Source organism: Triticum aestivum, chromosome 5B (genome assembly GCF_018294505.1).
Source record: "Triticum aestivum cultivar Chinese Spring chromosome 5B, IWGSC CS RefSeq v2.1, whole genome shotgun sequence".
Taxonomy (NCBI): Eukaryota; Viridiplantae; Streptophyta; class Magnoliopsida; order Poales; family Poaceae; genus Triticum; species Triticum aestivum.
Window position 1 is genome coordinate 461,845,423 of NC_057807.1, and position 13,775 is coordinate 461,859,197.

Sequence of the window (13,775 nt, forward strand, 5' to 3'; positions counted from 1 at the left end):
CTGCATGGCAGGCTTAGCACCTGTACAAAGTGAAGCATTGGGAGGGGTCTAAGAGAAGACAAAACGACATGTAGTTTCTTAGCCCGAGCTCATATCAGCTCAGGTGAACAGTACAATCAAAAAATATTGAAAAAATATTCAACAAATTCTGAATTTTTTTAGCAACAAGCATTGACAAAAGTTTTCAACGCTTGCAAAATTTCATTGTGAAATGACATTCGTAGAAGCCGTGGAACAAAATCGATGCTCCAAAAATGGCATTTCCAACAACATTTTGGAGTGATGATTTTGTAAGGCACAAATATTTAGAAATAACTCGATAACAAATACATTGTTTGATCTGATAATCATATGGAATATGGAGTACTTATAATATGGATTATGCTAGAGAAGAAAATGGCCACTCCACTAGCAGAATAAACGTTTAGAAATAACTCGCTAGCTTGCATCTGCCCTCCTGAGTTTTTAGTAGTTCGATGGTCACAGCGAAATAATATTTGCCATACTTCTTCAGACCAATTATGTCATGAAGGAAGGATATGAAATAGAGGGCATAAACTGGTGTCCTGTGAGCACAAAATAATAAGCGTTAACCAACGGAGCCATTATTAAGAGATAGTGAGTGTACATTTTTGGCTCCGGGCTCCATGGAGCCCGAATACATACTCTACCTGTTAAATGGAAAGCACTGCATTTGGCTCACTCTCTCTTTTTTTAGGCACCAGACAACTCAATTTTTTTACACAATGTTAAATAACACTCCGTAGTGCATAAATCAACATATACTGGCATGGTAGCACTAAGGAGTATCTCTTAAAAAGTGTTGATTCTACTTTATTTTGGTGCATAAATAAACATATATTTCAATGGTAGGAGCATGCATAGTATCACTAACAGAAGTTTTAAATTGCTTCATTTTGGTGCATATATCAAAATATATTGGCAATGTGGCACCTTGCATCCTTTATTAATTTATTAAATCAAATTCAGGTACATTGTTGTTTCGGTTCTGCCGAATGGGACAACCGAATGGAACCACGTCCCGACATTCTAACTACTTTTTGTTGAGTAACATTTGGTGTGCACTCTTCGTAGTTTTTTATTTTTGTGTAAAGCACATAATTATCCTTCTAAACCCTCTTCACTAAGATAAGTAAATATTAATTGGATGTGAAATGTAGGTATATTATCAATGTATTTTCATAATAAAGATACCTTTATTTACCCAGAATTTACCTTAACTTGAACATATAATTATGCACATACAAGTAATACCAGATCAAAAACGTACTAGTGCAAATGTTCCGACACTATTGCATCGTTAAAGTGGAGTGCAATACTCAAAGAGTCAAAGTGCAGGGTGTGAACACTATTTTCCTCATATAATGTTTCCATACAAATTTGTGGGATGCAAATATTCCTTCTCTATGTTGGAAACTCATGCCGTCAAAAGTTAAGGCAGAACTGCAGACCTATGGCCATTATGGGAAACAAATATTACGTGTGCATACGTACATGTGCGAAAAAATGACAAATTGTAGTCGCTGGACCAAGCTAAATGCTTTAGTCTCTTATAAGCAAGGATACGGGTGTTCAAGACGCAAATTTAACTGTTGTAGAAACATGCGAGTAATATTTTGCATAGAATAATGTGTTCCCTAATTATCTGGCCAATCTTAATAATGTTGTATGCATCAATACCCGAATTATGTTCAAGAGTTTGACTACAACTACTGTAGGACATCATGTATATTTTGGAATGGATATAGTATTAAATTACTTTGTTGATTGCAATGCAATTACACATCTAAAATCTTTGCTTCTAGTAATCTCGACAAGAAAATAATTAGGTACTCAATGCAATATAGAAATGCTCTCGCAAAAAAGTTGCAGTATAAAGTTAAGCTGGTACTCATACCTGATAAAATCAATGGGAGCGAGATTTTTCCTGAAATCTTTCACGGCCATGATTATGACAATAACTGCATAGAAAGAAAAGTATAGCACTTTACATGGCTTGATACATTAGACATACAAGTTCCAATTACCAACTGCGTAGTACAACAACTGACCAAACTTGAGGCGCCCAAACAGGTCATTCGAGAATCCCTGTCTCCGGATGTGTGAACCCAAGACACTGAGCCTGTAGAATGCGTAGCCTAGTACAACATCTAGGAATGTCGAGGGATCTAGCTTCCACAGTTGATAGCAACCAATGCATGCAATGAGCACACCTGAAGAAGGAAGAAATAAATTCCTAAATTTTGGGATGAGACGACAACAACCAACAATTGAATGAGATTAGAGCAGCAAAACATAATATGTATGCAAAACCATTTTGTATATATACCAACTAATAATATGTACTCCCTTTGTAAACTAATATGAGACCTTTTAGATCACTAAAAGGCTAAAAGGTCTTATATTAGTTTACAGAGGGAGTACTAATGATATTGGTAAGGACTAACAACTCTAGAGGTTAGAGTACAAACACCCCCTCTCGTCCATCTTCTTTCCCACTCCCTTGCGCCCCTCCTGTTTGTTATAGTGCACATTGCTATCGTTCTCCTTCCACCTTCTCACCTTGACATTCAAGTTAGGCCGCCTCCCTCTTCCGTTGCCTTTTCTGTGATCCTCTATATTCCTCGTCCTCTTCTCCCTTCTTCCTACGTCCGATGGCAAGCGTACTAGCAAGCGTTTGGGTTTGGTCCCTATGTTTGATATATGAAGCTTACTGGATAAAGTAAATGAAACTAACAATCAAGGTATATAAAGCATCAATGAGAAAGAAAAAGGCCACCGAGGGCAATGCGGAGCTTACTGTAGACCAATAGGGGTAGTGCCCCCCCCCCCCTAATTTTTGGATTCATTGAATAGCATGCTAGATTTTAGGCCTAACTAGTGTTTCAACTAGAGATTAGCCCATCCTTACCTACTAATTTGTTCCCCTTACAGTCATGACCCCTCTTAAATTTTTCTCAAGATCCGCCACTGACTAAGGGGCACTTAGTTTGGGCTTATACAACATCCTCAAGGCCCAAGGGCTCACATGCGAGAAAGCATGAAACTTTTTTGGCCACTTATTTACATGGCTGGCTTGGATTTGCATGTATCTACGGGAAGCTGCCCAGGGTCAGTATCCCGAGATTCTTTGTGATGCCCAAATAAGGGTGCCCCAAAACTTTCCACAAAATTATGCTACACTACCACTGCGTGACCCACAATATCCTAATCCCGCTCTTGAGTACCTCTTTCCCCTCATTTTCTCTCTTCTTCTCGCTCCCCTCTCATTCTCTATTTCCGCGTTGCTCCCTTCTCGTTCTCTCTTTCTTCCTCGCCCCCCTCCCGTGCTCTTGCCCCATGTGCACCATAGTTCTTTCTCACCGCCACCACCTACTCTGACACCACCTTTGCCCCTTCTCATTCTCTCTCACCTCCATCCCGTAGGGCTCCTCCGGTGACACCACCTACCAGTGTCGACTGCCACCACCTACCCACAACCCAGATCTCTCAGCCCATCCCCTCCCCTTAATCCTGCCATGGTCGCTTACATCACCACCGGCGGGCTTGTCTTGCCTCAAGATTCTCTGCCTCCTGATGTTGTCAATGATGGCGCCGACCTTGTTCACCAAACTGCATCCTGATTTTCTCATGGACAACCACAACCTCCTCCACGTCTAGCTCTCCGCCACCGGCTTTGTTCATGCCATCATCAAGCACCCACCAGGTCAACTTCTTCTAGCCCGCGACAGATGGTCCACCTTTTCCATTTCTCGCCACCATCCTCCATCCTCTAGCGTTGTTCACCAGTGCGGGCCGGTAGCAATATCTCCAGATCCAACCAAAGTTACAGTTTGCTCTACAATGTCAGCTGGTTGGTCCATGTTTGCATTCTTAAATTTTGTCCAAAGTGTAGTGAATCCCCTGAGCTTTTTATGTTTGTTTTCTGGTAGGATGATTGCACAATTCAAAGGTTGGACACATGTCATGATCAGACAGTATCACAACAATAGCGACATCATTGTGAATAATGAGTGTATATGTGGTATATATTTGATTGATGCCTACTTGTACTGAATTATACATTGACATTGTGTTTTATTGTAATTTTGCTCTTTATGAATTTTTTCTCAATTCCGGCTCAGTTTTGCGGTCAAATAGTAATATATAACGACATTATCCTTTAATCAGGGCACAACTGAAATTTAGGGGCATTATAAAGAATTGACTTAGCGATCGCCCGTCCACTCTACTAAATCAGCGACAATTAATATAGATCAGAGGTAGTAACATTTTTCTTCATCCAAATGCTAACAGGTGGGACCATGCAAACCTACATGTGAAACAAGAAGTGACCCCCTTCCAAGTCCCCACGCCTCCCGCTGTACGTGGCATCTCCCCTCACCCAATTCCTCTCCTCTTATACCGCTTTTGTTCTCCGATCTATGTTAAGGTGAGTTCAAGATCAATTAAGCCCAATATAATCCACATGCTTCCCCCATTGGGTACGTGGCAACTCTACCAGCGATTGTGTCACCAGATTTTACTTGGCCGCTTTTGCTGAACGATTAACAGTGTTTGAACTTTGAACCAAGCTGCTTTTACTGCATATAAAAACCGATCAAGCTATACATACCGAATGGCATGCCGATGTGGTAGTCCTCGACGTCGTAGACGGTCTTGAGAGAGCGGATGTCGCCGAAGTTGTCGACGAGCGCGCGGCACGCGTCGGCGGCCGCGGCCTTGAGCGCAGCCACCGCCTCCCCGGACTCGCGCACGAACCTGAGTTGGGTTTCCACGATGTCCTCCTCCACGTACGCGGGAGGGTCCTCGTATCCCCACGGCCACCGGTAAGGTTCCTTGTCGGGGCCACCGCCGCCGGCGGCGGCGGCGGCGTCCACGTTGCTGCGCGGGGTGCAGAGCTGCGATCGACGGCACGCGTTAGTCACAGCAACGATCGATCGAGACCTGCAGGTGCAGGCATATGAACGGTACAGGGCGACCGACTGATCGATCGACGGCCCTCACCAGCGACACGGGACGCGCTGTGCGTGGCGGCGCGCGGGGCGTTCGGGCGGCCGCGACGACGTGCGCGCGGAGGGGGGAAGAAGAGGCTGGGGCAAGAGGCCGCAACGCGCTCGCCCTAGGAAGCAAGGCCGGCGGCGCCATCACGCGCGAACTCGAACGATCGATGAAAAGCCGGATCAGGGCTTAGACTTGAAAACCAACCAAGCGCATGCCCCCGTGCTTATTTAGGATATCGATCGGCTACGAGATCAATTAGGTTTGGCCTACTTATGTTGGGTTTGGCCAGCTTTCGCTCTTCTCGTCCCACAAAATTATGTCCGGTGATGAGGTAACTAAAGCGGTACTGCGTATTATGGAAGGTGTGGAGAGCGGAGATTTTTTTCTTTCGAAAAAGGGTTCTCCCCGGCCTCTGCTTCATCAGAGTGATGCATACGGTCATTTTATTAACCAAATGAAAAGGTTCCAAATAAGGTGCCAAAGTCTCCAACAGTAAAAAACTGAAAAGAAAGCTCACACAGAGCCAAAATGGACTAGAAATACAAACTAGCCAAACAAAGACGCCACAACCGGCTGGCTAAAGATAGATAGGTAAACTAATTGCCTATCCTATTACATGACCGCCATCCAAACCGGTTGAAGATATCCCGAGCTACCATCTCCCAGCGGATGGATCCATTAACCAAAAGCTCACTAGCCTCCATCGGAGTGAGTAGCGACCACGAACGGATCAATGTCGTGGCTCGGAAAATAACCTGCAAAAAGTGAATACGTGATGTTCTGTTAAAAACCAAATCATTTCTGCAATTCCAAATAGTCCACAACAAAGCGCAAACTCCAACACGAATATGTATCGCTAAGTCAGGCTCAATCCCATTAAGCCATGTCCCAAATAACGTGTTGACAGAATTCGGTGGAGTAATATTAAAAGCAATGTGGACCGTCCGCCAAAGGACCTTGGCCAACGGGCAATCAAGAAAGAGGTGTTTGATCGTCTCATCCCGATCACAGAAACTACACCTAGTAGGTCCTGTCCAATTACGTTTTATCAAGTTGTCCTTGGTTAAAATAACTTATTTATGAAAAAAAAACCACATAAACACTTTTATTTTCAATGGAACTTTGACAACCCAAACATGCTTGGAGGTAGGAATGGAGTTCGAATTAATAACATCAATATACATTGATTTAACTGTGAAAACTCCAGACCTAGTCAGTTTCCAGCGTAATTCATCAGGTTGTTGAGAAAGCTGAACCTCCATCAGTCTTCTAACTAGACGGAGCCATTCTTCCCAACGATTGCCTGCTAGCGACCGTCTAAACTAAATATTAAGGGGGATAGATTGAAATACCGTTGCAACGAACACCTCACGTCGTTGAACAATACGATATAAAGACGGATATTGAATGGCCAAGGGTGTGTCGCCGAGCCAAGTATCCTCCCAGAACCGTGTACTGGCGCCGTTGCCAATAAAAAACTTTGTCCTATTAAACAAGGATTGTTTGACTTTCATCAGTCCTTTCCAGAAAGGCGAGTCAGTCGGCCTGACTGTGACCTGGGACAAGGATTTTGTCTGTAGGTACTTGCTGCGAAGGATTTGCGCCCACGTGGCATCAGTCTCAGATGACAACTTCCACAATCACTTACTGAGAAGACATCTGTTCTTTACTTCAAGATTCTCAATACTAATACCCCCTTAGTCTTTCGGTCTGCAAATGATATCCCATTTAGCAAGCCGGTATTTTCTTTTTAGTTCATCACCCTGCCAAAATAAATGCGATCGATAAAAGTCCAGTCTTTTCCTGACACCAACTGGGACTTCAAAGAACGATAGGAGAAACATAGGCATACTCGTGAGCACCGAATTAATCAGAATTAATCAGCCTTCGTATGACATGAGCTTGCCCTTCCAGCAACTCAGTTTCTTCTCAAATCGGTCTTCGATGCACTTCCATTCTCTGTTTGTCAGCTTACGATGGTGGATTGGGATACCTAGGTAAGAGAAAGGTAAATCCCCCAACTCGCACCCAAACAATTGCCTATGAGCCTCCTGTTCGTCTTTGGCTCTACCAAAGCAGAACAACTCATTGTTATGAAAGTTAATCTTTAACCCGGTCAATTGTTCGAAAAGGCATAACACCAGCTTCATATTTCTCGCCTTGGCCAAGTCATGCTCCATAAAGATGATTGTATGATCAGCGTACTGAAGAATGGATATACCTCCATCAACAAGATGAGGTACCAAGCCACCTACTTGACCATTCTCCTTAGCCCTTCCTATCAAAATCGCTAACATATCAACCACAATGTTAAACAGGATAGGGGACATCGGATCTCCTTGTCTTAGGCCTTTATGTGTCTAGAAGCAATGACCAATATCATCATTCACTTTAATTCCCACACTCCCTTTTTGCGTAAATGATTCAACCTGGTGGCGCCAGGCTTCATCAAAACCTTTCATACGCAATGCCTGTTGGAGGAAAGGCCATTTGACCTTATCGTACGCTTTCTCAAAATCCACCTTAAAAATTACTCCATCTAATTTTTTGGAATGGATTTCATGGAGCGTTTCATGAAGGACAACCACCCCTTCAAGGATGTTTCTGTCCGGCATAAAAGCAGTTTGGGATTGTTGCACCACAGAATGCGCAATCTGTGTGAGCCTATTAGTCCCGACCTTGGTAAAGATTTTGAAACTAACATTGAGAAGGCATATCGGCCTGAACTGCTCAATTCTCACAACATTCGTTTTCTTAGGAAGCAGCGTGATAGTTCCAAAATTCAAGTGAAATAAGTGAAGTTGTCCAGAGAACAGATCACGAAACAAAGGTAGCAAATCCCCCTTAATAATGTGCCAACACTTTTTGTAGAACTCGACCGGGTATCCATCCGGTCCAGGAGCCTTATTGTTTTTCATCTGTGCAATAGCATCAAACACTTCCTTCTCTGATAACGGGGCAACCAGAATATCATTATCAGCAGCCGATAGTTGCGGCACATCCTCAGTCCTGGACTCATCGAGGGACACACAATTATCCTCCGGAGGTCCAAATAACTGCCTATAATACTCGGTTATATAGTTTTTTAGGTTGTCCTGTCCTACAATAGTGCCCTCATCTTGTTCAAGTTGGAAGATTCTCTTCTTTCTGTGCTTACCATTAGCAATCAAGTGAAAGAATTGAGTATTCGCGTCCCCCTGGACCACTTTGCGGACCTTAGCCCACAAAGCCCACTTCAATTCTTCCTCGCGGAGAAGTTCTTTCAACCTCTTCTCTGCCTCATTTTTAACCTGAAGCTCAGCTGGCAGCAAAATCGTGGATTCGGCCTTTAAGTCTAGGGTCTGTATAAGAGAAAGAAGCCTATCCTTTTCAATCTTATACACCCCACTAAGGTGCTTAGCCCAACCCCGTAAGAAACTTCTCAAATTCCTAATCTTATTCTGCCAACGCTCGACCGTAGTCCTACCTCCTGCACCCTTAGCCCATTCCCTGGATATCAGGTCCAAGAACCCTTCGCGTTCGAACCAGGCCATCTCGAATGAAAAGGTGTTCTTGTTTCCCACGTGGTTCGGCTCCCCTGAGTCTATGAACAAGGGCGTGTGATCGGATACGCCCCGCGAGAGAGCTTGAACTGTAACAAGAGGGAACTTCTGTTCCCACCCCACGCTCGCGAGAACTCGATCAAGCTTTTCGTAAGTCGGATTTGGCATAGCACTAGCCCAGGTAAACTTTCTACCAGAAAGCTCTATCTCCCTCAGATCCAAGCTTTCAATAATGGTATTGAACATAAACAACCACCTGTCGTCAAAGTTATCATTATTCTTCTCCTCTATCCTCCTAATGATATTGAAATCACCCCCAACTAAAATTGGAAGTTGCTCGGACCCACAGATTCGAACAAGGTCCGCCAGAAACTCCGGTTTAAGCTCGGGCTGTGCGGCACCATAAACCGCCACCAACGCCTAGTTGAACCCATCAACTTTAGACCTGACTCAAAACTTAACCGCGAAGTCTCCCATAACTACACTTCGGACCTCAAGCGAATCGCATCTCACACCCAGCAAGATACCACCCGATCTTCCCCGCGGAGGGAGGCAATGCCAGTCGAAATCAACACCACCCGCAAGAGAGGAAAGAAACTGGGGCGCAAAGTTATCTCTACCAGTTTCCGAAAGAGCAATAAAATCTAAATGGTGCTTCAGAGATGCCTCAGCAAGAAACCTTCTTTTAGCCAAGTCTTTCAGACCTCTGCTATTCCAAAAGATTCCTTTCATATTTCATCATGAAATTTTTTAGTAGTCCAAATCCTAGCACTCCTACAAACTGCAGAGTCGGGATAAATCTTCTGTTTCCACTTGCGCATTGGTTTACTAGGTTCTGTCACCCGGTCCTCATAACCGGGCTCAGCGGTATTAACAACTGCATTATCTAGGGGCACATCATCGTCCTTAGACTCATGATTGGAGGGTGCTAGATCCACACACAGGTTATTGAGCACTCTGACCCCTAATGCATCAATCTCATCATCATTCATGGGTTTTAACGCTGCGAGATTACGAATAGTCTCTAAGGCATGCTCTGCCTCCAAATCTAACATATCATTCACTGAGTTGGAAATCTCACTATCAGTAGCCCCTAGTGGAACTCCTAATTGATTTGCATTATCTATAATTTCCTCATTAGAAAAATGCAATAAAGAATTAGATATGTTGACGGACATACCAGTAGAGATCTCAGCATCATGAAGCTTGGCCGCCCTCATAGCGCACCTCTGCTGCATGTTATCAACCTCCGGAAGCTCCAGAATGCGAGCACTCATCCGTCTCCCCGTCGAGACCGGGTCAGGGATCCCGCCAAAAGCAACGACCTCCTCCCTAGTAAAGCCCCGTGCGGAATCCCTCAAAGGGTCAACCGAGGTTACCGGAGGAGGCGGCTGAGGGCTCCCATGCCCCTCGGACGAGTGCCCCACACCGAGGCCCAGGGCCATGGGCACGACGGGAGAGAGGATGACAGGGGCCGCCTGCCCGAGCTCTCCTCCCGCCCCACCCCTCGGCGATGAGTCGGGCGCTGTTGGGAATATAACTACTTGTTTAAGCCGCCCAGGAGGGGCCGGGTTAAACAAGGGACTCATCAGAGAGAAGCCCAAGGCCAAGCATGAAGATGGCGGTTCATAGAGAGCTTAAGGACCACAGGCGACTTAAGGCCCGTTGTAGTAAACCGCTGATATAATATTACTTGTATCATAAGGTAGACTTAACCAGTCACCGAGCCGGACATTGTTTATAAGCCGGCCGGGACTCTGTAAGCCATAGGGCGTTCACCCGTGTATATAAGGGGACGACCCGCGGGCGGCTTAGGGCAAGAAACAACTCATCGAGAACCAGACATAGCGTGTCTCGCTCCCTGGTCATCGAAACATCAATACCAACCCAACTAGACGTAGGCCTTACCTTCACCGTAAGGGGCCGAACTAGTATAAACCCTCTCGTGTCCTTTGTCCCGATTTAACCCCTTCAAGCTTCCTAGTTGCGATGGCTCCACAACTAAGTCCTTTCACGAGGACATCTGACGTGACAATTCCACGGCAGTTGGCGCCCACTGATAACCCACAAGTATAGGGGGTCACAACAATTTTCGAGGGTAGAGTATTCAACCCAAATTTGTTGATTCGACACAAGGGGAGCCAAAGAATATTCTCAAGTATTAGCAGCTGAGTTGTCAATTCAACCACACCTGGAAACTTAATATCTGCAGCAAAGTGTTTAGTAGCAAAGTAATATGATAGTGGTGGTAACGGTAACAAAAGTAAAGACAGCAAAAGTAATGTTTTTGGTATTTTGTAGTGATTGTAACAGTAGCAACGGAAAAGTAAATAAGCGAGAACCAGTATATGGAAAACTCGTAGGCACCGGATTAGCGATGGATAATTATGCCGGATGTGGTTCATCATGTAACAGTCATAACATAGGGTGACACAGAACTAGCTCCAGTTCATCAATGTAATGTAGGCATATATTCCGTATATAGTCATACGTGCTTATGGAAAAGAACTTGCATGACATCTTTTGTCCTACCCTCCCGTGGCAGCGGGGTCCTATTGGAAACTAAGGGATCTTAAGGCCTCCTTTTAATAGAGAACCGGAACAAAGCATTAGCACATAGTGAATACATGAACTCCTCAAACTACGGTCATCACCGGGAGTGGTCCCGATTATTGTCACTTCGGGGTTGCCGGATCATAACACATAGTAGGTGACTATAGACTTGCAAGATAGGATCTAGAACACACATATATTCATGAAAACATAATAGGTTCAGATCTGAAATCATGGCACTCGGGCCCTAGTGACAAGCATTAAGCATAGCAAAGTCATAGCAATATCAATCTCAGAACATAATGGATACTAGGGATCAAACCCTAACAAAACTAACTCGATTACATGATAAATCTCATCCAACCCATCACCGTCCAGCAAGCCTATGATGCAATTATTCACGCACGGCGGTGAGCATCATGAAATTGGTGATGGAGGGTGGTTGATGATGACGACGGCGACGAATCCCCCTCTCTGGAGCCCCGAACGGACTCCAGATCAGCCCTCCCGAGAGAGATTAGGGCTTGGCGGTGGCTCTGTATCGTAAAACGCGATGAAACTTTTTTTCTTATTTTTTTCTCCCCGAAAGCCAATATATGGAGTTGGAGTTGGCGTCGGAGGGCATCCAGGGGGCCCACGAGGTAGGGGGGCGCGCCCAGGGGGGAGGGGCGCGCCCCCCACCATCGTGAACAGGGTGTGGGCCCCCTGGCCTTCATCTTTGGCGAGGATTTTTTATTATTTATTCTAAGATATTCCGTGGAGTTTCAGGTTATTCCGAGAACTTTTGTTTTCTGCACATAAAACAACACCATGGCAATTCTGCTGAAAACAGCGTCAGTCCGGGTTAGTTCCATTCAAATCATATAAGTTAGAGTCCAAAACAAGGGCAAAAGTGTTTGGAAAAGTATATATGACAGAGACGTATCACCCACCGTGGGGCCAGCGCACAACGAGTGCCTCCAACATTCAACGGGTCCTAAGGAGAGTTTTGTTTAATTATTTTGATTTGCTTTGATCTTTTTGGATCATGGGACTGGGCATCCCGGTTACCGGCCCTTTCTCGTGAATGAGGAGCGGAGTCCACTCCTCTTGAGAATAACCCACCTAGCATGGAAGATATAGGCAGCCCTAGTTGCACATGAGCTGCTCGAGCATACAAAACAGAATGTTTATTTGAAGGTTTAGAGTTTGGCACATACAAATTTACTTGGAACGGCAGGTAAATACCGCATATAGGAAGGTATGGTGGACTCATATGGAATAACTTTGGGGTTTAAGGAGTTTGGATGCACAAGCAGTATTCCCGCTTAGTACAGGTGAAGGCTAGCAAAAGACTGGGAAGCGACCAACTGAGAGAGCGACAACAGTCGTAAACATGCATTAAAATTAATTCACACCGAGTACAAGCATGAGTAGGATATAATCCACCATGAACATAAATATTATGAAGGCTATGTTGATTTGATTCAACTACATGCGTGAACATGTGCCAAGTCGAGTCACTCAATTCATTCAAAGGAGGATACCATCCTATCATACCACATCATAATCATCTCAATAGCATGTTGGCACGCAAGGTAAACCATTATAACTCATAGCTAATCACGCATGGCACAAGCAACTATAATCTCTAAATGTCATTGCAAATATGTTTAATTCATAATAGCTGAATCAGGAATGATGAATCATCATATTTACAAAAACAAGAGAGGTCGAGTTCATACCAGCCTTTCTCTTCCCAATAAGTCCATCATATATCATCATTATGGCCTTTCACTTGCACGACCGAATGGTATGTATAATAATAAGAGTGCACGTGCATTGGACTAAGCTGGAATCTGCAAGCATTCAACTCAAGAGAGAAGACAACTAATATGGGATCTAAGTTAAATAAACAATCATGCATATGAGAGCCACTAAGCATTTTCAATATGGTCTTCTCGACCCCCAAAGAAAGGAAAAGAAATAAAAACTATTTACACGGGAAAGCTCCCAACAAGCAAAAGAAGAACGGGAAATATTTTTGGGTTTTCTTTTTAATTCTACTACAAGCATGAAAAGTAGACTAACTATTTTTTTTTTGTTTTTTCTTAAGGTTTAACAAACACACAAGAAGAAAGCAGGAAAAAGAAAATTAACCTATCATGGATATTACAGTGAAAAAGTATGAGCACCGACATCTAGCAATGAGTGTGTGTGAACATAAATGTAATGTCGGTGGGAATACGTACTCACCCAAGCTTAGGCTTTTGGCCTAAGCTGGTCTATTGCCAGGGATGGCCTGGCGGATATCCGTAGGTGAAGCTGGGGTCGTACTGCGACGCAGAATAGTTGGGATCATAATGTGATGAAGAGGACTCTGATTGCCACTGGCTGGCAGCCTCCTCTGGATCCCAAGAATAAACAGATAGTCGTGGAGGCTCATCTTGTGGCTCCGGGGCTGGTGCAGGGTTCCGATAGGCTTGAACAGCCGACCACGGAACGATGTGAGGCTCTGCATACAAGTTAAACAAAGAAGGAGCAGGCAAAGTAATAGTCTCAGGGTGATATTCATCAAAGTATAATTTATATTTGAGCTCCCCATCGCGACTCTTAACAAGAAAATCATGCGCTATCATACTCTTGTAATCTAAATAAGCACGGGGCAGCGTTGTT

General features: G+C 44.3%; 1 protein-coding gene across 1 annotated transcript; it reads right to left on the minus strand.

Moving 5' to 3' along the window:
- Positions 1-257: 257 nt before the first annotated feature.
- LOC123116440 (uncharacterized) lies at positions 258-5,310 on the minus strand. Its single transcript, XM_044537396.1, has 5 exons — positions 5,029-5,310; positions 4,637-4,922; positions 2,073-2,234; positions 1,919-1,982; positions 258-566 (listed from the first exon to the last, which is right to left on the minus strand). Exons 1-5 carry the CDS (start codon positions 5,167-5,169, stop codon positions 425-427), a joined length of 795 nt encoding a protein of 264 aa, XP_044393331.1. The 5' UTR covers positions 5,170-5,310; the 3' UTR covers positions 258-424.
- Positions 5,311-13,775: the final 8,465 nt, after the last annotated feature.